This window comes from Larimichthys crocea, chromosome XV, assembly GCF_000972845.2.
Source record: "Larimichthys crocea isolate SSNF chromosome XV, L_crocea_2.0, whole genome shotgun sequence".
Lineage (NCBI taxonomy): Eukaryota > Metazoa > Chordata > Actinopteri > Sciaenidae > Larimichthys > Larimichthys crocea.
Window position 1 is genome coordinate 16130584 of NC_040025.1, and position 27466 is coordinate 16158049.

Genomic DNA, 27466 nt, shown 5'->3' on the forward strand with positions numbered 1-27466 from the left:
TCACCTGGACTACATCCTTCAGTTAATGTCAGTGCTGAGAGAAAGCCATCAGGAGTCAGAAAATATATTGCATAGTACTTTAAACTCTTTTTTTGCTATAATTCTTACTACCATCTTGAATATGGGAATATTTGGTGTAGTGTGATGTATTAAATACAGGGGAACAGAGAAAAGAAATCTCTTTGCGAAATGAAAAAAACAAAATGAGGTTGTAAGAGAGATCAATAGAGACATTATCCTCTTTCCAGCAGCACTCAGGTTATAATCACCTTGCCAGAGGAAAACATTAATTATTGGACTGACTTGAAGGGTAAAAGGATATGTGAGTGAGTTGTTTGTCTTGAGCAAGCTTTGTGGAAAGGTTACAGCACTCACACGGGGATGTAGATTCAATGTGAAATCTGTTTGTTAGAGATGTCTGTCCGGTTCAAAATGTTCCTAACTTACAGTACTAATGACTTTTCCATTTTGTACTTGCAAACTGAATTATTACTCCACATTCAGGAGCTTCAGTTCATTTTTTTTTTGCAAATTACCAAGTATATTTTTTATAGTATAACAAAAATAAAAATCTCCACCTCAACACTATAATGTTGATTGATGCACCAATAGTAGTGATCTAAGGCACTGAGTAAAGAGGCTGTTGTGCACAAGAAGTTTACTGTTATCCATAGATAGAGAAATGTAGCAGGTCCTTTACTAGTTGTCCTTGTTTTTGTACACTGCAGATTACTTAAATATATCATCTGGATGCACCGTTTCTGTAGGTGAACCAATCTGTGCAGTTGTCTTGTTTAGTAACGGTCCCATTAAGGGTTTTCATTGCAGCAATGTTCTCATTAGGAAAAGCACAGGTGTATCAAACATTAACTACAGCTCTTAAAATGCAAGTCATTACGCACAAACTCCAGACATTAATGCTGAAGCAGTCAAATGTAATTCAGCCATCACTGCTGACTGCAATTTTGATTAAAGCTGCTTCAAAAAAGAAACACCTGAAAGGGGACACACTCCCTGAAAGCAAACACCTAGTAAAAATAAGTCGTTCTGCAAGTTATTTTTAAACCAAAACCTTTAATCAGAGTATAAACAAAGAAACAAATGACAAAAGTTGAGGAATTAAGAACAAAGAGTCCAGAATGTCCCAGAAGAAAAGCCTGTCATCCAGCAGGTCTTGGATCAGCTCTCCAAGCGTCAATCAGCTGCCTCAGGTCGACATGGGCACCACTGGCCTCAGACTTGACACCGGGAGGGTCCTGGGTCTCCAGCTGAGCTCACCGGTCTGGTTGTTGGGCAACACGTGCCGCCACAGCCAAGGCGGAGAGGACAGTTTACTTGGACCTCTGCCTCATCTTTCTCCTTTTACGCTTCAGCCTGTGAAGTGATCACGAGGAGAGCCAGTGAGTTGACAATCCTTCAACACCATGTGTGAAGAGGTGAGAAACGTGCGGCACACAATCTTACCTGCGCATGCGCTTCTTCCTCCACTGCCAAAGAGAAAAACAACGTTAAATTACCTTTTTATTTTGAGCATTTCTGATCTCACACACACTGAAGTGAATTCAGACAAACATTCATGATAAATAACTTTCACAGCTGAGTGCTAACGGCCCTGCAGCGCTAGGCCCGCCCAACTGCTAACGTTAGCACCAGCGTAAACTGCGATTATTTGATTATACGAACGTAAAACACAAACCTTAGCTCTCATGTCGAAGAGGAGAGGCTAAAAACAAAAAGGATAAGGCAAAAGATTAGTTGGATTGATTTAAAAAGAAGACGATTAACGTGGATTCAGACACAAACGGTTGTAACGTACCGACCGCTAAGGAACCGTCTCCACCAAGGACGTCACATTCAGGCGACGTCACATTTATAGGGGCGGCGTACGTCACTTTCATTGGACTGTAGTAAACATGGGAAATGTAGTTTTCGTAGATGTTCGCTGCTCGGTGATGAATGAAGCAGTTACTACAGCTCGTAGGTGCTTTAAAGGTTCATTGTTCTAGTAATTTATCATTTGTAGTAACTTCGCAGTGTGTATGAATGCAGCAGATGTTACATGGGGCCTCTAAGACACATATTATATTCAAGTAGAGAATTTTATCACATAAATCATATATATAATTGGTGATACTGTATTACTTGGTACGTGTGTTGTCTCTGTGCCTGTAGCCCAAGTGTATTGTAACATATGTTTGCATTTAACAATATCTAGACTCAGTATGCGTTACATTAAACTTACATTTTAAGCATACTTTAAATTTTAAAACGACTACAGGAATATTTTTACTACAGCATTTCTCATTTCTACTGAAGTGTTTGAGACTGCATATGGACACTCATCTAGGAAAATAACATTCACATGAACAATAAATGAAATAAAGAAATTCTATAACTTTTTCTGTTGTCAAACACGGCGTCAGTATTTCTAAAATCCAGGCTACAGACCCTTGTGTAACATTAAATTCAATGTTTGTTAAACTTGTTTGTGGCTGGTGTTCTCTCATAAGTTTTGATAAATGTGATGCAGTGAGAATAAAATAAGTCCAGAAGGAGATTTATATATAAAAAAACAACACATTGACTAATTGGGACAATCAATTGAATACACAAAGTCCAAAAACACAGCAACAGGTGATGTCAGGTGGCTTTTTAATGTTTCCAAAAATAGTCTCTGAAACTGGGATTTGTTTTACAAAAGCATCCATATATCTAACAGGTATGGACTTCTTATGTAAACAAAGACTGTCAGACTCAGTGGTGGCACCAGAAGACTGAATGCTTGAACCCTTGGCAGGAGTTAGACCATCCACAACTGAGAAAAAGAAAGCGTTTTTCTTTACTTATTAAATTACTCAACCGGGTAGTCAGTTTTAGAAATTGTTAGCTGAGTAACCTACAGTAGATGACTAGAAGTATACACAATGTACTAGTAGACGGACCTAAGTCAGAGCAGTATAAATGCAGTAATTAAGCTGAATTAAACAGTAATGATGACTAATGATGTCATGCTTATAACTTGTTTGAATGCCATAAGACATCAGGGTTCAAGACAGGTGTTACACATTTCTGCCCACAAGTTAACACTCATCTCAATCAGGCATGGCTATAAGTTTATGACCTCCAGGAAGTTATCTAAATGCCACACAATTACACTGACACAGAATTGTGCATTCATCATCCTTGGCCGCTCTGTCAAACTCATTTTATTTTTCATATCTTTCACTACAGTTATCGTGGAGAAAGGGACGAAGGCTCAAAGTCAGTCGAATGGTTAAATGTTCCAGTGAGTATATGCCCTTGCAGCACAAATTTGTCCACTAAGAGAAGAAGGCTGTCTCAAGGACAGTGAGATTTACTAGGGATGTATGTGTTTTGTGGGTGCATGTGTTCGGTTTTGTTTTGTTTAGGTGGAGTGACAGAATTTAGGAGCAGCATCATCCCAGACTGACATCAGTTAGATTCAGAGGTATTCACAGCGGCTATGCCCGCAAGTGCCTCAGACAGCTGGGACAGAAGGATTTGTGACGTCTCTTCTTTGGGTCAACAGATGTCTGTCAATTTCTTGTAGAGAGAAATCTATTCTGCAGCTTCAGTCTCCATTGCCTGTCCTGTTGCACTCTCAACGGTCTTTGAGGCCTTGGGAAAAAAAAGAAGATTGAAATGAGAGGAAGCATTTAGCAGCTGTGTTCTTGTCTTATTTCATAAATCACGCTGCTCTGCAAACTCACCTTCTTTTTCTTCTTCTTCTGAGTCTTGCGGCTGGCTGAGCTCTGCAGCAAAGCCTTTATGTGAAAAAGACAAAAAGGACGTTTAACCTCATGGAGGTGCAGCACACAATACATCAACACATAATGGCTTTGAGAAAGCTAAGTCAGCTAACAGCATGCTGTAGCAGCCCCATTAGTCTAGATGCAACATCGCATCCATCAGACACAGTTCACCTTCAGCTCTGGGTCCTCCACTTCATGCTCAGACTTGTAGAGTTCAGGTTCAAAGAGGCTGTTTGTGATTCGCAGAGGTCCATTGGCCATGAGAAGCACGGTGAACTTGAACTGGGCGACAAATTCACCTAGACAAAGATGAGGTTGAAAGTTGCATTAAACAGTTCCACTTGGTATAATGTGGCCATCAAACGTTTCAGTTAAGAATACTAATAGGACTTCACAACGCTGGAAAGTTTTTCCGGCAGCAAACATTTTATGCTGTCCACTTTGTAGATGAAGCTATCAGTTATGTGTACGTGGATGCATATGCATAGCAATCGCAGTGTGTTCCCGGGTGACATTGCAGCATCTTGAATTAAAAAAGGAACAAGGAGGCTTATTGCCAGTCTGATCACAGTCCTAGTTTACCAGAAATGTTTGAGGGCATCCTTAAAATCAATTACATAATTTCCCATGGGACAGGAAGGAAACAGTCTTGGCTATCTAATCAGTAAATGACAGAATAAATGTCAGATGGAACGGACGATTAATCAAGAGCGAGAAACAGTGTGAGATTTGCTGGGAACTGTTGCGATAACACAAGTGTCTTGTTATTTTTAAGCAGAATTTGCTGATTCCAGCTTCTCAAATATGAAGCTTTTGTTTGTCACATGTGATACGACACAGAACAGAGTGAGAGGAGGTGTGTGGGAGGCTGCTGTAAACAATTCTTTCTGTGGAAACGGTGGTGAGTTTCTGTCTGTGTGCATCCGCTACCCAAATAAACTGAAACTGATCACGCCCAGTGTCACTGAGCATGGAGACTCAAGTACATGTGCAGAACTTTCATGGTCAGCAAAGTCATTAATGGCATCTCATTGTTCCACTCACCCTCTTTCTCATTCAGCACGTTGAATGGCTGCAGCAGCTCATGTTTAGCGCACTCCATCACGCCCAACCTGGCCTTGCCTTCATCTTCAAATGCTCTGATGAGATAGAAAGAGGGGAAAAAAATGAGGTGGTGAAACCTGGGAGATGATTTATTAAATACACAATAAAAATGAAAAAAAAAAAAGTGATGTTTGGTTAAAAGTTGCTACCTCAGAGTGAAAGGCATCGTATCGAAGCGTCTCTCCATCTCACTGAAGAATGTCCGAGAGGTCTTCATCTTCAGGCCGTACACCTTGTTGGGGTCTCGTTTGTAAACGGTGGTCCTCTGACCTCCATCTTTTGCCTGAGTTGAAAAATAAAACATAATATTTTCCTTGCCTTTATGGAATTTTGTGGAAAGTGGAAAAAAAAATGTTTCTGAACTTCCTCTCACCTTCCCCTCTCCGGTGCTGATAAGCACATCCACTGCATATACCTCATGCACCTCAAACTCAGCTTTCTCATGGTCCTTTCTACAAAAGCAGAGTGACAAAATCATCCACTGGTTAAACATAAACAAAAAGCACTTTCTGAGTGAACTCACTTTTGCTGGTCCGTTGGGTTTTGGATGATAGTTTTCTCCCCATCAATGATGTGTTGTTTGAGCTGGTGGGACAGCATGCCTGCACACATTTCAGAGTCAAGTACGTCAAATTACATCCAGTAAATGCACACCACTGGTGATCACAGAGCTTGAAGGTGCCAAATGTTCACTCACCCTCAATAGGGGAGCACTTGAATGACTTTGCAATCTTGTTCCAGGCTTCTGTGACCTGTGTGTTCTAATGGGAGAGACATCATTTATTAGATGAGGCGTGAAGAGTGATGCTGTTGGTCGAATCAGTGGTCACGGTGGGCGAGTTTTACCTGGTTTCCTGGCTTGACAAGCCGCAGAGCAGCCTCAGCACAGAGGTGAGCTGCTTTGAGAACGTCAGCCTTCCGCCCTGTCAGTGGGTTGTCCTGAGGTGACACAGGAGAAGAGTTTAAGATTGCAAGAGGTGAAATAAAGTATTAACTAGCAGTTAATGGTGTGTTAGTTATAGTTCTGCAGGTATAATTCAAACAGCGATGACATACCTTGGTCACTCCAACGATGAAGCTGTGAGCCACATTTGAGATGAAGCCATCAACGTGCACACCCAGATCACTGCAAACAAACAACAGGAAAACATGAAGTCAGGAAAGTCTCATCTGCAAATAAAACATAGTTTATCTTCTAGTACACAGGGTGGGTATAACTTCAGCAGCTTACATTTTGACAAGGTCCCCATCCTTCAGTATGACATCAGGGTCACTCTTCAGAGGGGAGTGATGACATACGCAGTTGTTAACTGACACACAAGTAGGAAAAGCGATACCTGTGAAAGAAAGAGAGTGAATGAGGGGGGGCAGGGGTTGTGCTGAGTCAGAGACATCAATGGTGAGTAATGAAAAAACGAACGCAACAATGACGTACCTTTCTTCATGTCTTTTTCCTTCTTGAAGATTTTCCCAGTTTCTGCCATGATGAAGGCATCTCCCTTTTCACACAGGCTGAGCACGGAGACTCCAGCCATAGCTGCACCGACTGTCGTCTTCATAGCCTCTGCAGGACAAGGTTAAAATGTTATGTCATTAACAGAGTGAATATAGTTTTATGATGCAAATAACCATTGTTTGCATTAATAATTAATCTGGTGATCCTTTTCTGGGTCTGGATGCATCGTATGTTCTATAAAATGTCAGAACAGTGAAAAAATGTCATGTGACATCCTCGTTTTGTACAAGTCCATTCATTTTCTGTCAACTGGCTCCATTAATCATCTAATCATTTCAACACTGTTAGAGTTGCGCGTTTTTTCTGATCAGATGAACGGATGCAGCAGGCTTTCGCCACTGAGGAGAGATAGTTTGGTAAAAAAAAAAAAAATTAAGACATAGAATGACTCATGCTTATTAGTCATGACTTTGGTCAGAATGGCTTGTGAGTGTTAGCATCAGATTACACTGCCAACAACTAATTTGAGCTTGATGAGTCTGAAGTCCCGCTGGCTAGAAAATAAACGTTTGACATCAGCTTGAAACTTCGCTTGTAGTAAATTAGATGTCTTAAAATAAGGACATCGAGAGTCATTGAGATGAAGCATGCAGTCATCTCCAGAAGATCAGTCATTGGAAACTGATACAGAACCATGTGAATTTCTTTTGAAAGGTTACGACAGCTGGAATATTGGATATTCTTTGAGGCAGCCTTTGATTAGGAAGTCAGAGAGCAGATTACCTTGCAGCACTAATAATATATATTTATTTTTGTTTAATGGAATTTACTATATGCATTTAAACTCGCAGGAAGGTCAGCTGTTCATTTTCCAGACCGGATCATGGCCAAACACGAAGACAGGGGTTTGAACTGACAGGTGCGAGAGTCAGCGTGAAGGTGGGCGCTTGTTGAAAAAGCGTATCAGTACTTAGCAAGCAAACCCTTAATGGGTTAACACAAGTTAAATATAGTAGGAAATAAAAAAATGCATGTGCAAACAGACTTCTGATGCTGTTCATGCTGATTTAGATTAAATGTGAATATTTGTATTAAACCAATAATGACATCACACTCATGATGTAGTGTGCAGCATGTGGCCTTCAAAATATCAGCACCACACACACATATACATATATATATATTTGCTTTAATCACAATAACAGAGTGTGAAGTTAATGGTTCGTGTTTGTTTATGAATAATTCATGTTTAACATGGCAGAACAACGTCACTACATGTGTTAACTAGCAGCTGCTTACCCAGATTATGACTTTAAATGACACCTTTAAAAGACAACCAGACCTTCAGTCTCTTACATAACACGTGTCTCGATGTTAACTGAACACACACATACATACAGGTTATTATACACCTGGATCAGCCTCTTGTTGCCTTTAGTTTTGTACTTGTCATTGTTATCTGTAACGTTAGCAGTTACAGCTAGCCGACGCTTGCTAGTAAGGTAGCCCAGCCACAAAGCTAACTAGCTCGCCGGGGCTAATGTGACAGCAGCGTGACGACAAATAAAAACCACAGAGAGACGCTCTGACTGAATACACAGCAAGCTTTATGTTTCATTCATGTTAAACACAAGGCCCGCTTTCTAACGTGGTCTTGCGCTGGTGCTGCTGCGGCACATGGCACCCAGCAGCTGCCTGCTCTGACTTAGCTGACGCTGCTAGCTGGATCCTGATACTTGTGGACGGTTGAGTCCAAACGGCAGATTAACGTCCCACTTACGATTCGCAATCTCGGCCCCCATTTTATACTTGGTGACCACCAAGTCATCGGCGATGGTCTGCTCCTGCGTCTCGTCATCTCCAGACATGTTGGCAGTGTGTCGGCGAACTCAAGAGTAACTTTTCTTCCCCCGGCGGGTGTCAGTCAGTCAGTCACAGGATGGACCACGCTGCTCTCTGCACCGGCCCGCCCGACTTCGGCTGGCAGCCCTACGTGCACTAGATCCCGCCTGCTGCCGAAGACACACTGCCGCAGTCAAGATAGTTCACGGCCCAGCTTTGAGTGTAACACCCCCCAAAAAAGGCACCAGAATCAGAAATACTTTATTAATAATCCCCGCAGGGAAATTGTTTTTGTTACAGCAGCTCCCAAACGGTAAGTGAGATAGTCAGTGATAGCAAGAAAACAAAACTTTAACAATATACACCTATACAATATCATATTTTAACACTATATACACATGAATAAACAGTTAAATAAAACCAGTAACAGTAAAATAAAAACCAAGTAACAGTGGACTATGCAATATGTAAGTCTAAAACCTTATAAAGAATTTAGTCTTTGAGAGACTGTACAGAGAATACCCACTGATTGTATAAAGTGCAGTATGCATGGGTAAAATTTCAAATTAGACCATGAACAGCCAACAGGATGCTAATACACACCTGCTAATTTATTAATTATGTCTTTAGTATATTTACAGAATAAAAACCAATCATACTGGGCAGCAGTAGCTCAGTCTGTAGGGATTTGGCTTGGGAACAGCATGGATAGTCAGCACTGGTAGTTAGAGATTCGCTACCTCAAGGTGCCCTTGAGCAAGGTATCAAATCCCTAACTGCTCCCAAGACGCTGCTATATGTGGTTGCCCATCACTCCACCATCTCTCCACATTTTCGCATGTCTATGAGTGCATTTGTTCTGAAAGTCTTGAGTCATCATGTATATATTTATTTATACTTGCTGAGCTTTTGTTGGCTGCTTTTTCTTCCATTGTGGTCCAACTTATCCTAGATCTCTCAGTTGGGTTTAGATCAGGTTACCATGGAAGCCAGATCATCTACTGCCCCCTCGTCAAAAAAACAAACAAACTAAAAAAAAACTCATATGAAAAACATTTGATAGTCCCCCTAAGTGCAAACCAAATGATGGTAGGCTGATATAGTAGTTATACTGGTTAAGTCTGCCTTGAATTATGAATAAATCTCCAACAGTGTCACCAGCAAAGCACCATCACACTTTCTCCTCTATGGTTCAAGGTGGGAACCACACATGCAGATGCATCTTGCATCTAACAAAGACATTAGACCCAAGTACAGATTTCCACTGACATCCATTCCTCCTGTTTCTTGGCTCAGTCAATTCTCTTCTTCTTGTTGATCTCCCTCAGAAGTGGTTTCTTTGCAGCAGTTTGACCATGAAGGCCCAATTCACTGATTCAGATTCTACTTGAATACTGTGATAACTGTAATAACCTGCACAGAGCTAACTCTTGGTCTTTCTTTCCTGGGGCGATCCTTATGAGAGCTAGTTTCATCATAATGTTTGATGGTTTTTGTCCCTGCACTTGGAAGACATTCAAATTCTTCAGATTTTCTGAATTGTCTGTTGGACTGTTGTTTCTCTTTACTTAGATGAGCAGCTTGTGCCATAATATGGAAGACTACAGTAGTCAGATAGGCAACCGGTTGCTCTAGTGACAGTTTGCTACTTTGAATAATCTAAAATCTAAAACATATTTTGCTTTGTTTACACTTTTTTGTTTACCACATAATTACATCTGTGTTCTCATCTTCAGTGTTGTTCCAAAAAGAAAGCTTAAAGTTCACTTTGTTGCCATAAAGTGCAAAGACATGCTAAATCCTTTTACCTAATTTACCCAGTAATTTTGTGGCAAACCCATTAGCTCTTAAACTGGGAACGAAACCGGAAGTGGGTTGAAGTGAATGATCTCACCTCTGTCATCATCTCTGATCCACCTCTCACTAAATCGCGCGCGAGTGCCTCACATGCCTCCATCTCATTTTCTGCTGTTCGTGGTGTCAGTGTGCAGAAATACAAGTGACATACATGAAAGAATATTTTATTGTTTTATTTAATAGCTACACGACACAATGACACAAGTGATTTGATATTTGCAAAATGATCGTATTTATTCACTCATATTCACGTTGTAATATATTGTACAAAAAGACTGCTCTACAAAAATGTGACATCTCATCTTAATGCTACACATTGCGTATGTTTAACAATGAAACATTCACTGTTACATCACACTTACAACAAACTTTACATGCCTGTTTTTAATTCAGGAGCTGCTCACCGTGCTCTTTGGATGTTTTGCCGTCTGTAACATTTATTTTGTGGTTAAGATTGAAGGGTGTATTTCTTTTATTACTTTCATCTTTCAGTGTTTATTGTATGATGGAGAAAAAAAAAGCTGGAAAACATTACAAAACTACCCAAATTTATGACAGGAACAACTGCCACCATGTCTCTGTCCCAGTCCACATGATTAGGTGCGTACAGCATCTGGCTTGAGGAACAGTCTGCTGTGCCAGTAGTCTGGGTTGTCAAATGATGTGTTGCTGCCAGGCTCCCCCATGCCAGCACACACCTTGATGTATCCCCCGATCCCTGCACACCTGCCACTGCCCGTCTCCTCAGAAACAACTCTCCCCTTCACTGGGAGGTTCTGGTAGTCTGCCTGCTCCCACCCATTGGGCACGACTCCAAGTCTGGTCATCTCCTCATACTCCTCCACCGTTTCTCCTCCAGCTGTGAGCACATCTGGCCCAGGCATGACCATACTGCTCACATTCCCCATAAGTGCGGGTTGTTTATTTGTGTTGTGGTGCTTCTCCTCTTCCTCTTCTTCCACGTGCTCCTTTTTCAACACCTCCACTATTTGGTCTGTTTCCTCTGACTCTGCTGCACTGTTTACAGACTTTTGACTCCCACGCCTCTCCCATGCTGGATCTCCCTCTCCCTCCGTAGAGTTGGACCGCCTGATATCCATGTATTCATACCTGCCTATTGCTTGAGCTTCCTCTCCTTGGTCATCAGCAGCTCTGATCCCACTATCAGAGTCCCCAGTGAGCTGATGTTTCTCTGCGGAGTCTCTTTGCTCTGCAACACCTCCTTCACACTCCTTCTCTTCTTGTTTGCTCCTTACAGCTGAGATTGGTGCCACAGTTTCCACATGTGCTGTGTCCTCTACAGGTAACAGAGGCGTGAAGGTTGGAGAGGGTAAAGGTGAGGTTTTACCACAAAGTGCCATTGAACAAAGGGCATCTGCTTGTGATAAGGTGCTGCTGGTTGAGCAATGAGGAGCACCAGACTCTTTGCTCATGATTTCATAATCCTGGGAGGGATTTATCACCACGAGAGACAGATTATTCTTGAGTCTTGAGCTTCTTCGACCAGAATGAGAGACTTTAGGGACTGAAGGAAAGAAGACCAAGAGAAGATGTGTCATTTATGCTAGAATTTACCAGTTGTTTCCGAAAGGGAACAAAAGCAAAAGTCATTATGCTCCTATCCTAGCACTGATAACTTACCTCTCTCTGGAGTAACAGGTGATCCAGCCAGTACATAGCCATAATGATCCACCTCCTCTTCCTCTGCCGTCCACACCTTATACGAAGATGGACTTGATGCTGTTGAGAGTTTCCTGTGCCGGCTGATGGAAATTCGAGGAGTTCCCCTCTCGGATCCAAACCTGGCCCTGTGAAGACTCCCGCTCCGTAAACCTTCCTCACGCAGCTCGGCCTCTCTGCCGCTCACCCTGACCTCTGACCTCTCAGGCAGCGTCCGCACCGAGCTCAGTCGAGACCTCTGAAGCCACAGCTGAGACAGAAAAGCAAAGATTCTGAATGATGCAACAGTTTTAAGACATAAATCCTAATATTTTTAAATGAGACCAGAGGAACCATCATTTTAATGTGAGATAATGGCCTACTGGCAGGTGCTGGATCATAAAATATATTTTATTGGCAAAGTTTAATAATAATACGGATTAGAGTGAAGCTATTAGAGCTAAATATATCTACTTTTTCACGTGTGAAAGGCAAGCTTTAAATGGTGTTAGTCTTAGAGGGTGGGAACGTGTTTGTTTGCATGCATTTGTGTGAACGTGTATGTCTGCATCACCTGGCGGATACTGTCCACGGGGCTGGGGGTCATTGGCAGGTATCCAATAGGTCCAGCCTGAGAAGTGCCGCTCTATCAATGAAGGAATAAAAAGTGTTATGTGCCGGGTACTAGAGCCCTAAAATATATCAGATCTGAGATGTATTTCATTACCCTGTAAGAATTAATCCGCGAACGAGACAAACTCCAAGATGGAGAGTGTTGGAGAGGAGGAGTAGCCAAACCATCTTCCAGTCCCTCCTCGTCTTGGTCTTCCAAATCTGCGTCCAGAAGACCTCGCTCTGATTCCCTTCGATGGATCTCTCCTGGGGACATTTCTGCTCCTTCCACCTACGGAATGATATTGATGCACAAGGTTTTAGATCTGCAAGCAGGGGACGTAGCTGTACAATAAATGATGATGATGATAGCCTCACCTTGATGACTAGATATCTAGGTGGGTCTCTTGCCATGCGAGTAAAGTCACTGGCCAGCTCTTTGAAGGTCGGCCTTATATTCTCATCAATCATCCAGCCTGAAGAGAAGAAGTAAAACAATTCATATCACGTCTTTGTGTGTTTGTGCACACTGGTGTGACATCACTCACATTTAACCATGACCATGTAGACGTCTATGGTACAGATGTGGGGCTGTGACAGTCGTTCGCCCTTCTCCAGCAGACTTGGCACTTCCTGAGGCTGCACGGATGCATACGGCTCCGCCCCAAATGACATCATCTCCCAAACAGTCACCCCTGTCCAGGAAGGGAGACAGACAGCAGCTTTCAAGAGGACAGTTTATTTATAGACACATACTGTATAATACTGCACAGGAATACAAAGCCTCTTACCATAACTCCAAACATCACTTTGATGAGTGTATCTTCGAAACAAGATGCTTTCAAGTGCCATCCATTTTATGGGTGTCTGGATTAGGAGACAAATTGCAGATGAGCCATACAGATTCATTCCATTAATGGAAGAGACTGTGCAAAATGTGACTGAAAATTAAAGGCTTTTCTCGAACTGAATGAGTCATAACAACCTTGGTGTCAGTGTAGACGTATTTCTTGTCATCAGGATAAAGAAGGTCTGCTACACCGTAATCAGAGATCTGGACCTGGTAGTCGTTCTTCAGCAGGATGTTGCGGGCAGCCAGGTTTCTGTGGACCATGCAGTGCTCCTCCAGGTAGTACATACCCTGAGAGACAGACATACATACAGTATATAGCCCATATATTCTCTGACAGCTTTTTCATAACAGTGTTTGCTTAAAGCTGCACTCACCTTAGCAATCTGCACACACCAGTTGAGCAGGCGCTGGGGGTCCATGCTGTTCTTGTGCTGCCTGATGTGCTCCAGTAAGGAGCCCTGTGAACTAAACTGGGTCACCAGTTGCAGACTGGGACCTGGACAAATTCCCAGCAGTCTAACGATGTAGGAATGATCCAGACTTCCCATGGACAGCATGTGCTACAGAGAGAGTAAGTTGATAAAACTGTTTTTTTTTTCACCGTCAGACAGTTTTATGATACTTTATGGTCTTATTTTTGTCATAAACTAAGTTATATTTCACATTAACTGTTTAAATTTCTCTCAAGAGTGTAAGAAGCTCTGATTCTCACATCGGTTATCTCAGTGAAGGTCTGTCGGCCTGAGCTGTCCTGGATGGTCTTAATGGCCACAGGGATCTTCACTGTCTCTCCCTCTGGAGTCCAAAAGCCCTTAAACATAATTACATGTACAGTTGCAGTCACAGTTAACTGTCTGTGAGACTCTAAAATCTAAACCTTAAATCAGTGGATAATCAGTGTATTTCCAACCAATACCTTATTCACTGTGCCAAAAACTCCAGAGCCAAGAGTTTTGATCTTCTTCAGCTCTGATGATCTCAGGATGCGGGCATGAACCTTAGTACCTTTCTCTCCAGGACCCAGGGGCTCAAAGCTCTGTCCAAAAACAGGAATAATTCCCATATGATTTTTTTTCTTTGAAATGCATGTAGCAGTCAATTCAAACGCAGCTAATGGAAGCTCATGAGGTTGGACGGTCTCTAAAGTCTCACCTCTCCGCTCTCCAGGTACCTCCTCATGGCTCTCTTGCGGCGGATGGCCAGGCCTCGATGGTACAGCACACCGAGGAAAAACAACACCAGACAGAAAATGAAGCAGGCCGGGACACCTAAAGCTATGCCTGTTATCTGACCACTGCAGAGTGAAGTAGAGAGAGATGTGGACAGAAACAGAGATAAGTAATAAGTAATAGAGATATGACATCCTAATAAGACTTTGCTTTGCCAGAAACTGTAGTCCTGTGGCAACAGCAACAAGCAGATCTGATCAAAAACTGTGCTTCAGGGTCAACCAGTTGTTCCAGGCAGCAAAGTTTCTGACATTCATAAATATTTAGTCTCGCAAAAGCAAATAAAAAACCTGTTGTGTCTAGTTTGAATGCGATGAAGAGCAATTAAACATCTGTCTTTGTCTCTTGTTCCAATTTTTTTTTTTTGCTCACAAGCAAGAGCCTCCGTGTACGTCTGAGGAGGACGCACATAAACTGAACAGAGATGCTCTGAATCATTCTTTTTAATGTCCATGTGCAACAACAAGGTCAGAATACAGTCTGTGTTTACCAAAAGACTCTCTTCTCCTACTGTCTGCATGCTAGACTGCTCTCCTCTCCCCCACGGATACAGCTGTCTTCAACTGGTAATGGTTGTCATGCAACTGGGCCTCTTACAGACACACAGATAAGCTGAATCCTTCTCCAGGAATTTATCCTTATGCCAACATCATTAAAGTTTCACAACAGTATTTCTTATGTTTTACTTAATTTTGGCAGCTACAAGCATTTTATTCACAACAATTTCCACTATTTTCCATCCTGATTCATCCATCCATTATCTGTAACCGCTTATCCTCATCAGGGTCACAGTGCTGGAGCCTATCGCAGCTGACTTTGGACGATACACAACGTGATTTGCATAAGAACAAATCTAACAAGAAGTGTAGCATCTGTTTCTGACATTTCATTTCATTGGAACAGCTTCTCAATAATGATTTCACAGGTTTAGAGAAGCACACTAGCTGCCATGTGAATTATAACACATGCAAAGTATAGAAAAGTTTTCTATAGTTTTACTTTTCTGTATAAAAAAGTATGAGGGAAACTCATGAGAATTAAAATAAGCACACTGTCATGGCCATGCCTCACTCTTGCTCTGCTCTCACTATACACCTGCCCATCATTAGCAACCAGTACACTTGTCTGCCATCCAGTCACCCCCCCTGCCTACAGGAGCTCTGGACAAACTGCCAGCCAGTTTACTTTTGCATCGAGTTAGTTAGTTCACCTGCCCATCTGTCTGAGACACACACCTGTTGTAGGATTATCTGCCTGCCCATTTCATTATCCACCAGGCCTGTCAGCCAGCTCTCATCCCTGCCAAGCCTCCATCTCCTCTTTCTGCCTCTCCAAATCCAGCCACATCTCTCTATTTGAAATGGTAAATAGACTATACTTATATAGCTGCATTGGCTACCATGCAAAGTGCCAACTACTCATCAGAAAAGAGGGAGTTAATCACGTTCACATACACTCACAGCCCTCTGGAGCAATTTGAGGTTCAGTATTTTGCCCAAGGACACTTGGACATGCGGACTAGAGGAGGAACCGCCGATCTTCTGATTAGTGGATGACACACTCTACCTCGTGAGTCACAGCCACCCACACCATATAAAATACCTGTTTTCACTTTACCTGCCTGTCCTGTGTCTGTATTTGACTTCAGCCTTACTAAAATGTGACACACAGGGCTGCAGAAACTGACTTTCTCATCCTTCTCTATGTGAGAAAATGACAGGTCTGGATGTGGAGTGTCTGCAGTTAAAGGTGTGTAGGATTTAGTGACACCTAGCAGTGTGCTATTTGCAATCTCTTAACATCACTCTTTTCCTAGCGTAAGGAAAGTATGGTGGAAAAATGAGACAGGCCCATGAGCCAGCTTGTCTGTGCTTAAACATTGTGGACTGAAAAACAGGTTCATTCCAAGGTGACAAAAACATAATTAGTTAGTAATTACATAGTAATACACAATTGAGGGTAAAATTGGCACCACTATCCCATGTGGGTATCACATAGTACAGTGCAGTGTTTTATATTCACCAGCAGGGGGAAACACTCACCTACTAACTGCCAGTCTGGCTGCCTCTAAACAATCATTTAATCCCGGGCCTGAGCATCTGAAACACATAAACACATTATCACCTTCAACATTTGTTGATTTAATTATCGTTGTACATGTACTATGGATGGATACACATGAAAATACACACATATACTTGGAGTCCAGTCTCACCCCTGTGTGCAGTTGTGGTGACATGGTTCACAGTGACCCTCCCTGTTGGGGTATTTGAAGATCAGACCCCTTTGTCCATCATTCACTCCAGTGGGACAAGAGGACATGCAGTAAGGACCATCTCGAAGGTTGGCACACGCCACACACTTGTCTGTACCCTATGAGAGATCGAGAGGAAGGCAGAATAATGTGGGAGGAATTGAGACTGACTGAGAGAGATTATATACAGGGAAGCAGCTGCAATGAATCAAGACATAGTGCAAGGGCATGCCTTTGTGTGGTACTTATAGCTCCCAACCTAATGAATAATTCAGACCATTAGCCACTGTATATAACTTGTGATATAATAGACAAGGAGTAGCAGAGAGTCAATACTAAATCTCTTAATGGAAGAAAGCAGCGACTTTGCCAGCATTTTTGGTTTTTGTTGGGCAGAAGGTGGGATGACAAGAACATCAAAAGTTTTAAGTTGTTTGAGAGATTCGAATCTTTTTTTTTTTCCAATAATGTAGATGGTCAAGATTGCAATTTCTTCTAATCCAGGACAAACAGCTACTCATGTCTAGACAGTATTTATATTACTGTATCAGGGGTGTAGGTGGGGAGACACAGTAAATCAAACTGAAATGATAAAAATAGGAATTTGAAAAGTGATGGTTACATGTCGGCCTGTCCCAAGTGGAAAGTCTGTTCTTGTACTCCAGTAAAGGTTTGACCGTTAAAAAAATGATGACACCAAGAAAACCTTAAGGCAAAATACCAGTGTGGTAGGAAATAGTATTTGTCATAACTCCCAAAATATTATTAGTGGGCAGCAAAATTCAAAGTGAGAATTCATATAACTGGGCCAGAGTGTAAGAAAGTTATTACCAGTCCAGTACAGCTGGCTTTCCCACTCTGAGGCTTACACTCTGGGTGACAGGCAACACACTCGCCATCAGGCCGTGCAAATTCCCTCGGAGCTCTGGGGACACAATATTCAGATATGAATAAATTTACACACAAATTAATCGGTAAGTACATCAACACATTGATGTATCTACTGACCCGGTGTGAAAATTACAGCTGCCCACACATGTGCCATCTCGACTGTAGTTTCTACAAGAGAGACATTGGTCGGGCCCCGGGCCCCAGCAGCCTGAGTCTGAACACAGTGGATCACATACATGACCTTCTGCAACTGCACACACAACAAAGAAAAGCATCAGGGAACTGCTGCAGCAATACATAAATCATGTTTACATTTCAGTCAAACTAGATATTATTGCAATATAGTGTGGAATACATTATTCTGACCATTGCATATGTAATATGAGACTGATAAAAATATATGGCATTGTTTCTTCAGTCCATTTGGATTATAGAAGAGTATTTTCGCCTCACCACACTCTGTCAGTGGCCTGTTGTTGTTGAGGTTGTTTACTCGAACTCTGCGGCCTCTGAACAGCTGCGACCAGTTTACAGTGTGGTGGTAACAGAGGTTGGCATTCTGACTGATGTACACACTGCCATCACTGATCTCCCGGAGAGAGCGCAGACCCAGTGAGGTAAGAGTGGGGATGCGCATCACCATCAGAGAAAACCGCCTTTGGTTAGAGGGGTGAAGGACGGAGGAGGACACGGACAAAAAGAAAACAAATAAGAAAGAATACATTAAAGGTAGCCAGAGAAAGATCATAAGTAGAGCAAACATCAAATAATTATTCCAAACTTGTAACATTGGACTGTATCCGCAGATTATTTTTTAAGTGTAAGAAAGATGTCAGTTCAGGGATCACACACACGCACACACAGTCCATACCTGTTCACAGCTGTGAAGCATACAGGGAGAAGAGAGCGGTTAGAAAGTTTCAACATGATGCACAGGAGGCTTGTCATGAGGTGTTAACACAAATAGCATCTTAGAAGACTGAGCAGACAAACAGGAGGATGTAGAGAGTATGAGAGAGCAGTGATGACACATTGTCAACACACTTCACATGTAATGCAGAAAGATATTAGTTTAAGCAAAAATACGAGCATCAGAACCAGCTTGAAGTGTGAGGCAGCGCACTAGATTCATCGTAATGTCATCTTCTTAATATTAAATCTTTCCATATAAAAGAAAATATTGACCTTAAAAATGGCTTCCTCTAGTTCGCTCTATAGGTACCCACTTTGGTTGTTTGGTATTGATTGTGTTCAGTTTACCCTTGATTTATGTTACACATAGTTTAAGTCAGCGCCTACAGCTTAATAGCATCCAACACCCAAACGTTACTACTTATTTCTGTACAGTTTGCCTACATTGAGTTGTACTTAATACATTATTTTGATTTGCTTAAATGGTTGCAATGTGGGCCTCAGTGTTTGTTATGTTTCTGAACAAGCCAGGCATAACAATTATCTTGTACTAATTTAATTCTTAGAGTGGATTATCTTTGGGCTGGCTCAGACTGACTGTTAACAAACATGCCCATCATTAGCAGTCTCACATGGCATATAAACAAGCCTCACTTGTAGAGCGACCTCCCTTGAATGGTAGCAAGACTCGAAAAGACGGACAGATCATTCAGTTCATTCGGCCATGACTGGATGTTTAGGATATCTGACAATAAAATAAAGAGATCATATTAAACTTTTGTCACCAATTGGTCAACAGGAAACTAGGAAATCAATTTAAAACTTTGAAAATTGTTGAAAAGTAAAATACGGTATTTTCATTTCAAGTTAAATGTGGTAAAACATTGCTACAGCATTAAGATCCTTTATTAACAACAACAAACTTTGTTGTACATACAAACCTGTTATTTCTCTAACAGTGCGAAACACTTCCAGCTTTTTGGCATCCAGGGGTGGGATGTTTTTAAAATCGTCTCTATGAAGAAAAAAAACACACGACATTGAAACTGACTGTACTACAACACCGTACTCTGAAATTGTTCAAGCAAGGGGCAATTACCCAAGAATCCCCGTGACGAGGAAGTGAAGGCTGCCCTGGATCTTGGTGCAGTTGATGAAGCTGTCGATGTTACTGGAGTCCACGGTCTGTCTGTGTTCAGCACCAGTGCCTTCACACACTATAGGGATGATCAAACGCCATCATTAGCTATGATAAGTGACATGCAAACTCAGTGTAAGAAGTGGAAAGTGCTTATCAGTGTCAACCTTTTGGACAGAGTCCACTGCAGAGCTCACACTGCCTCTGGCCTTCCCTCTCCACCTCCATCTTGTCTGGAGGACAAACGCTCACACAGGAGCTACCATCCACCACAAAATGAGCTACAAGGAGGGAGAAAAGAAATGTTGATAAACTTCAGGAGAAATTAATAATCACTCATCATCACGCATCATGGCAGGTCTCATACCAATGTTTTGCACATTACAGTGTGTGGAGACTAATATGAAACATGTCTACAAAATTAGGAAAGTTAAAGTCAAAGTATGTACCAACATTGGACAGTTCTCAAGAATATACGTTAAGTAAGCAAACACACAAACAAACACATGCGACTCACTGGGGCACTGGGAGACACAGATGGATCCGTACTGATATTTGGCATTTGGGTTGGTCTCCATTTGAAATGTCTGCTTGTTATAGATCAAAGTCTGGGGACACTGGGGCACACAGGCTCCAGAGTCATTGAAATGACGACATGCCTGCACACACACACACACACACACACAGAGATAATTACATTTCAGCAATTTCTTTATCGAACAAGACATCTGTTTGAAAACACAGACATTCCAAACTTACTGGGTAAAGTCAAGAAATCTGTAACTGTGTTTTGAATGTTTTTACTCAAATTCTACAACTCATTTGTGGCCCTGTAGATACATATGTCAATCTGTCAGTCCTTGCTACTCTACTCTTCTAGACTGGTCTAGACTAAAATATATCAACAAGTATATGGATTGCCATTAAAGGTCCAGTGTGTAAGATTTAATGGCTTCCAACTAAATCACCCCTTGCCTCATCCTCCGCTTCCAGGTGTGTAGAAGAACTTAACAGTGGCCAAAACACTCGTGAAAGGCTCTATTTAGAAGCATCCATTCTGGGCTATTGTAGAAACATGGTGGGCTCTGCGGACAAGAACCCACTTCCTCTGTATAGATATAAAAGGTTCCTTCTAAGAATTACAACAAATCAAACAAAACATGATGACTTTTTGTCAGGTGATTATACCCTAGTGAAATTGGAGGATGATTTTTCCTCCTCCCAAAAAAATCTTGCATCAAGAGGTTAATATTTATATAGACAAACCAAACCCTGATCTAGATATGAAATTTTGCCATATGGCAAAGTTTCTCTTACATGCTTGGAAGGAGAGGGTGAGGTGTGGGAGATTTGATTGATTTCATTTACAATCTACACCAACTTCCACTAAATCTTACACACTGGACCTTTAAACGGATTGCTCTGAAATTTGGTATACAGATTCATGCTCCCCTCGGGATGAATTTCAGTGACTCTTTATCTAGCGCTACCAACAGGTCAGAACTTGAATGGTCAACAGGTCAGAACTTTTCTGACATTATACCTGCTAAACATCTGCATGTTAACATTGTAACTATTAGCAACTTAGCATGTTGAAAGTTAGTGTTTAGCTCAAAGCACAGCTGTACTTGCACAGACACACAGCTGCTAAAATGGCTGTAGACTGTAAGTCTTGTTTAGCCTTCGGGCAGCTGACTTTATAAGTCGGGCTATTGTATTCACATGCTTGTTTTTAAAAAAACAACATGAAAGACAAAAAAATGAAGTACTAATGAAGAACAATGCGAATGTGTTACTGTTTGAGAGCCGACTCTCAAATATCAGCTGCACCAACAAGTGGGTAGACTGCCCACAGTGAGTAAGTTTCACGTGTCTGCAGGGGGATTTCCATACCACACTGCTGTACAGTTTTACTGTAACAAAAACCAATAGTTGACTGGAAGATGAGAATTAAATCCAGAGTGTGTATGGTTTGTAACTGTATAAAAAATTGATAAAATCCACCAGTAAAGTGCTTAAAATCTTTGACTTTCAATTATTTATATTGCAGTGGAATTACATGTGATTGAGAGCAGATAAATGAAGATAAAAAGCAAAGTCGTTTTTCCATAAAGGAGACCAAGCTGAAAAAGACAGAGCACTTACAAAACAGTCGACGTCCAGAGGGCCTTTACATCCTGCTGCACACTCTATGTGACAGCAGTCCCTGGGCCTCGTCCCAAAACAGCGGCCATTACACTGTGGTGCGCACACCGTCTTAGTCACTGAAACACACAGGAGAGATGGATTGAACACGTCACTAATGTGCATGTGTTTGTCTCTCTGTCTATGCATTTCTGTCTATGAAGAGAGGCATTCTGTGAAGAGAAACAAGGAGGAGGCGAACGATAAAACACGGAGAGAAAATCGGGGAGAAAAAGGGAAACAGAACAATTGGGTACTCACAGATCTGACATTGATCCTTGTTTGGCCCCCAGCAGTAATCTCTACAAGATTTGTGGCATGGCCCTGAGAGAGAGAGAGAGAGAGAGAGAGAGAGAGAGAGAGAGAGAGGAAACAAACAGAAATAGACAGTCAGTATGAGACAATCTAGAGATCATTTTTAGTGTAATCTGAACACCGACCTCTCTCGCCATTGTACTGAATGTCAATAGGAGCACTGTTGTCCCTGATGATATCTTGCCAGAAGATCCAAGGGCCATAACTCAGGTACTTGTTGTTGATAATCTGCACTCCTCCTTCCAGAATCTCTGTGAAGTAATGTTTGAGAGATTATTTAAACTACAAAGAGAGAGAGAGCGGACAGGAGATCATTAGCTGACATCAGAGTGACACTTTAGATTACAGCTCACGTATTGCAGTAGGTGCTAGGACAGTCCTAGAAGCTTTTTTTCAGGCCATGAAAAGTTTGGCACCATTAACATCAGTTTTGACTGTTAGATTGATCCTATTTTGGACCCAATTATATATATATTATTCCCCTTTTTATTTATTTATCTATCCAATAAAGGTTTATGCCTTTACTTGATAGGACAGCTGTAGATAGATGAGAAAGTAGGGATGACATGCAGCAAAGGGCCACAGACTGGAACCTTGGCCGCTGCAGTAAAGACTCTTTGTATATGGGGTACGCTTTCTCTGGTTTCTCTGGTGCCAATAATGACAATTTATGAGCACTTTATCAAAAAATGAAGAGTAGCAATATCATCACATAACACATCACATATCACATATTTATTATGGTACTAGGTTGAGGGTATTGCTGTTGTTTTTTTTTCTAAGAAAATATGAATAATGCTTGAAGAAATGAATTATTAGAAACAGGTATTAGAAACAGTGCAATGTACCCTAAACAGGGTACATTGCACTGCAAGCATTTTCCAACTGTCCGCTGCAAGCGAAGGTAGAAATGATAAATGAATGATGACTGATCTCCATTTAGCTGCTTCAGTTTCAGGGTCCTAGTGTCTGGTTCATGCCAGCTCATTATTACACTGTCATAGTTTGCTCAGACACTAATGGGGTTATTGTTAATGTTATTAGTTACACATGTGCCTTTTCTACTACGACAAGTCAAACTAGCTGCTCCTCTTAAATGGACCTTGGATAACCTGCTATCATAGAATGGAGGAGATTTTGGGAATGGATGAGGGACGCTAAAACAGTTTTGGTATGAAAAGTAGAGGTGGTGAATTATGATGCGCTCTAGTCTTTATACCACTGAAGAATACATCGACATCAAAAGATTTAGAAACAGTTCAGACTGTGATTTTCCCTGATTGTTACAATTTCAAAGGATAACTGTTACCTATAAGATCTGTAACAACATGTATCATTCTCTGCCCGTAAAATGTCACATTTTATGTTTTTTCCCACAACAAACCTTAAAGAAGCTTAAAGCAGGACTTGGATTGGTCTGGTTGCTTGAGTTTAAATGCATCCTCTCTGATTTGGACGCCTTAAATAGCATAGATATAGAACATCTTTTGTCCATGTTTCTTATTAAAATTCTTTACCTGTCAGATTAGCAAGACCCAGCTGTCGCAGGCCATTGGAGCCATCCTTGGGGTAGTTCAAGAAGACAGAAAGAGCAAAGCGTCTTTCATAAAGGCTGTTTCCTCTGATGACTCGTAATTGCCCTAGAGGAATCTCCTGAAAGTGGTTCATAGCAATGAGGACATAGCCAGTCACCTCGCGGATTGTCTGGAGGGGAAAAATAAGAGTACACTTCTACACCTTGTGCATACAAATCAGTTGAAAGATGGAGAAGGAGAAGAAGGATAATTTTTACCTTGAGGAAGGAGAAGTCCCAGTTACTCTCAATCTGGGTGATCTCCAGATTTCCCATGATAATCTCACAGCCATCATACCGGTCCTTAGTCAGGTTGTACTGAATCTCCTGAGAACCTGTGGAGCTCAGTCCGTTCTGTGTACCAGGACACACCACTGACATAACCAGGGGGGAAAGACATATATTAAATTTGATGTAAACAAGGGGTATTTGATGGGGAATTGTGGGTAAATGTTTGATACCAGCAGTTGTGTAAGTTCAGCCTATTTCCACCCACTCACATGTACCTAACATCATAGCTAGTGTTTGGAAGATCATGCACAAACAATCTCCTGTCCTGCTGTACCTCTGCATATGTCCCTGTGACTTCTTTTTAAAGGTGGCCTTTTGGGGGAATGTACTGTAAGGGTGACTAGTGTTTTTGGATGGATTTTTCTGTCCAGGGAGCCACTGATTTCTGTTCATTTCTGTAACACTTTAAACAAAATGAGCAGACTCTTGATGATTTATTAGTGTTACAGTGTTATAACACTGTGTTATAGTGTGTTATAGTGTAAAACATGTAAAATACTAGTACTGGAGCGCCAGGGTGATATTGTTTCTGTACTATTTCTGGGTTTGGTGAGTATTCCCGATGTTGTGTGTGTTGCTGTGTTGGCTGGACAGTTTGATGTGAAGCAGAGTATAGGCAGGCTGTAACCCTGGCACATGGAGCAGTCAAGGCCTGGGGCTGACGGAGTGGAGACCAAGGGTCGAGGAGAGTAGGGCCTTTTCTTCAGACAAAGTGCCTCATTGTGATAAAGCTATAAATGTGGACAGTGTGTCCCAGTGAGTGAAGAGTGATGCAGTGACAGACAGTGCTTCTGTGTGTGTGCATGTGCGTATGTGTATGTGTATGTGTCTGAGGGGGTCTGCGTTGCTGAGATCATACCAACAGACAATGGGCTATGTGTGAGTAGAACATTCTGGCACAGGGAAGGGAAATATCGTGAACGGAAGGAGACATACACATCATCTCAAACTGACCAACATAAAACTGTGGCACTGGTCCTTTATGTAGAAAGATTAGGCACCTGCAGGAAACACCGGTCACGTTTCAAGGTACACATCAGAATCTTCCAGCTACACTAAAGTGACTCCATCCATAAACATCCTTTGAGGCTTGTTTCATCTTCATGCACTCACTCATTTAAGGCTGGTCCTCTTGAGTAAACATTCGCACCAGATAGAGGTGGAATTTACAACTTATTTGGGAGAGTTGCGTGATGATTCTGACTATGCACAAGCACACCTGTATAATCCAAACAACCAGATAAACTTTTGGAGTGATTGTCATAATTAAGTGAAAGAAAAAACAACCATCTGCAGATTGCATATGTCAACATGAACAGGACCAGTCCTGTCCTGAGTAGCTTTTTACAACTGGGATCGTTGCCATGCAGGCAATTTTATCTCCACCAGGGCATTTATGTTGCTGCCATTCGTCACTAGCAGTACATAAAGTGGTGATATATCGCTGCATTAAGAGCCTTGATTAGAGCCCAGTAATAACCGTAAAAAAAAAAAACTCTCAATGAGGAGGGTAAGTGCTGTGTGATCTGAGACAAACAACAGGAGAGATGAGGGTTAATAGTTTATAAAATGTAGCTCTCTTAACCCCTCAAGTCTGGGCAGCATCCATGTTTTCTATGCTATTCTATTCTACAAAATATAATCTCATACCATGCTAGAAGGTAGGCAAATGCTGAAGAGGCAACTGCTAGCAGGTGAATTCAAAAAGGAAAACTAAAAACAAACAAACATAAACATACTTCCCTGGTTAATGTCTCTTACATTAGCAGAATTAATTAAATTATAACAATCAAAAGGTTTAATGTGAAATTATAAATTCCCCTACCTTCATGGGTTTGGGATGATGCTGTTCGCAGCCTCCACAATAAAGTCACACACAGTAATATGACTCGCCACTGGATCATGTTGAATCCGTTTGGTGAGGTCTTATCATATCATACAGGGTTTAGGTAGTCCTCCGAACAACCAGTGTTGTGCATAAAAAAATAAAGGAAACATATATTGCAAACCAAAATAAAAAACAACAACAACAAAACAAAAAACAAAACAAGTATTCAGGTTCCACGCTCTGTAAGATAAAGGAGAAAAAATAGAAATCCAATATCATGTAGTCTTTAAATCTTTGCATAAAACATGACTAATAAGAGCTGATAATACGCGCTAATTGCAAAACTGAAAGCGACGAACAAGTGGCAGTTTATTTTGACGCTGGGTTTTCCCTCCCGGACGGGGCATGTGATTGGCCAGGAGCCCGATTTGTTCACCAATCAGAGATTGGTCCGTCATTTTTTTACGAGCTGCAGCCTCGGTTGTTTCACAGAGCATCCAAATGGGAAAACAAGCTGTTATATCTATGTTGAATATTTAATATATGATATGACATAATATTTTTATTATTTAAATTCTAAGATTAAAATTAATGAATTAACTTGACTGACACTTGTTGTAGATATACATAGTAGTACATTTTAGTATGATATTAACTGCCTATGTGCACAAGGTAAAATACTATTATGATCTTCTAAGCCTTTTGCCTGTGCACCACTGTGAACAACATGCACCCTATATGTTTCCTTTATGTGCAGTTATTTTGGTTTCATGTTGTCAGCTGCTGCATGTGGAAGCAGTGCTGTGGTCTCCCAGTCGGCACCCAGTGCTGTGAGTGGCTGTACTGTTTTCCCTGTAAAGAGCAGTATTGTCCCCGCAGCCCTGTCAACTGGTTAATCACCTCTTTGATGCGTATGGAGCGGCCTGTCACAATGGGGCACATTGTCAGATGGTCAAGTGACTTCTGAACCCAAAACAAGAACATGCTTAATTTGAGAAAATGGCCTCCGAGAAAGGCAAGATTCCTGAACATGAAGCTGTGAATGAAAAGAGGGACGACTCATTAATAGATGGACATCAGTAATTGCCTCTGACAGATGTACTGTTAATCTTATTTTATATGAGAAAGAGATAGATGAACAGTTGCTGCTTGTTTGGAAGTACCCCTATTTGGAAACTGGACTCATAGGGGGACTATATATATATATTATATATAATCAACGTTATTATCAAACATCAGTGAAAATGTGATTGTAATGCTCACCTCTAAATCTATCTGATGTGTTCTCTGATAAAAACAAAGTATAAAAAGTGTCAAAAAATGCCAAAAATAAAGTATTTTTATTGTAATTACACATTAATTATTAGTACATCAGCTTGGGCTATGAAGTTGAAGTTATAACTGCCCTCCACCAGCAGTTTTCTGCCCAGCAGGAGGAGACAGAGTCTGAGGATTGGTGCTCTCATATCAGAGCTGCTGCAAGGCACTGTGGGAGGTGGATTCTCAGCCAGTGTTTGCACCTACACATTTTTTTTTACATCATTATTCTTTAACTCACAACTTTTGGTACAATCTCTAATCTGTTGTAATAAAAAATGATCGTTTGAGATTTGTCCACTTGCCTGTTGAATGATGGAAAACTTTACAGAGCAACATTACTCAGTAAAGTTGGAAGAAAATTTCACAACTTGAGTC

General features: G+C 41.4%; 2 protein-coding genes and 1 long non-coding RNA gene across 3 annotated transcripts; all 3 read right to left on the reverse strand.

Annotated features, from left to right (window-relative positions):
* Positions 1-1054: 1054 nt before the first annotated feature.
* On the reverse strand, positions 1055-1901 carry LOC109138590 (uncharacterized). The gene is made up of 4 exons (XR_002041975.2): positions 1817-1901; positions 1697-1723; positions 1465-1487; positions 1055-1374 (listed from the first exon to the last, which is right to left on the reverse strand). It is a non-coding gene; the product is annotated as an uncharacterized LOC109138590 (long non-coding RNA).
* A 734-nt stretch (positions 1902-2635) lies between these two features.
* On the reverse strand, positions 2636-8375 carry pa2g4b (proliferation-associated 2G4, b). The gene is made up of 13 exons (XM_010747642.3): positions 8114-8375; positions 6313-6441; positions 6109-6214; positions 5934-6003; positions 5724-5816; positions 5575-5638; positions 5401-5479; positions 5251-5329; positions 5027-5160; positions 4818-4912; positions 3945-4072; positions 3732-3785; positions 2636-3639 (listed from the first exon to the last, which is right to left on the reverse strand). Exons 1-13 carry the CDS (start codon positions 8199-8201, stop codon positions 3580-3582), a joined length of 1179 nt encoding a protein of 392 aa, XP_010745944.1. The 5' UTR covers positions 8202-8375; the 3' UTR covers positions 2636-3579.
* Positions 8376-10209: 1834 nt separating this feature from the next.
* On the reverse strand, positions 10210-26135 carry erbb3b (erb-b2 receptor tyrosine kinase 3b). The gene is made up of 28 exons (XM_027288603.1): positions 25769-26135; positions 23872-24026; positions 23597-23783; positions 22205-22330; positions 22026-22088; positions 21726-21844; positions 20098-20239; positions 19748-19861; positions 19542-19659; positions 19384-19457; positions 19097-19187; positions 17984-18186; positions 17648-17780; positions 17471-17564; positions 16601-16758; positions 16428-16484; positions 14309-14450; positions 14073-14192; positions 13869-13967; positions 13531-13716; positions 13289-13444; positions 13095-13170; positions 12852-12998; positions 12682-12779; positions 12419-12595; positions 12266-12337; positions 11674-11962; positions 10210-11557 (listed from the first exon to the last, which is right to left on the reverse strand). Exons 1-28 carry the CDS (start codon positions 25845-25847, stop codon positions 10629-10631), a joined length of 4404 nt encoding a protein of 1467 aa, XP_027144404.1. The 5' UTR covers positions 25848-26135; the 3' UTR covers positions 10210-10628.
* Between the last annotated feature and the right edge of the window lie 1331 nt (positions 26136-27466).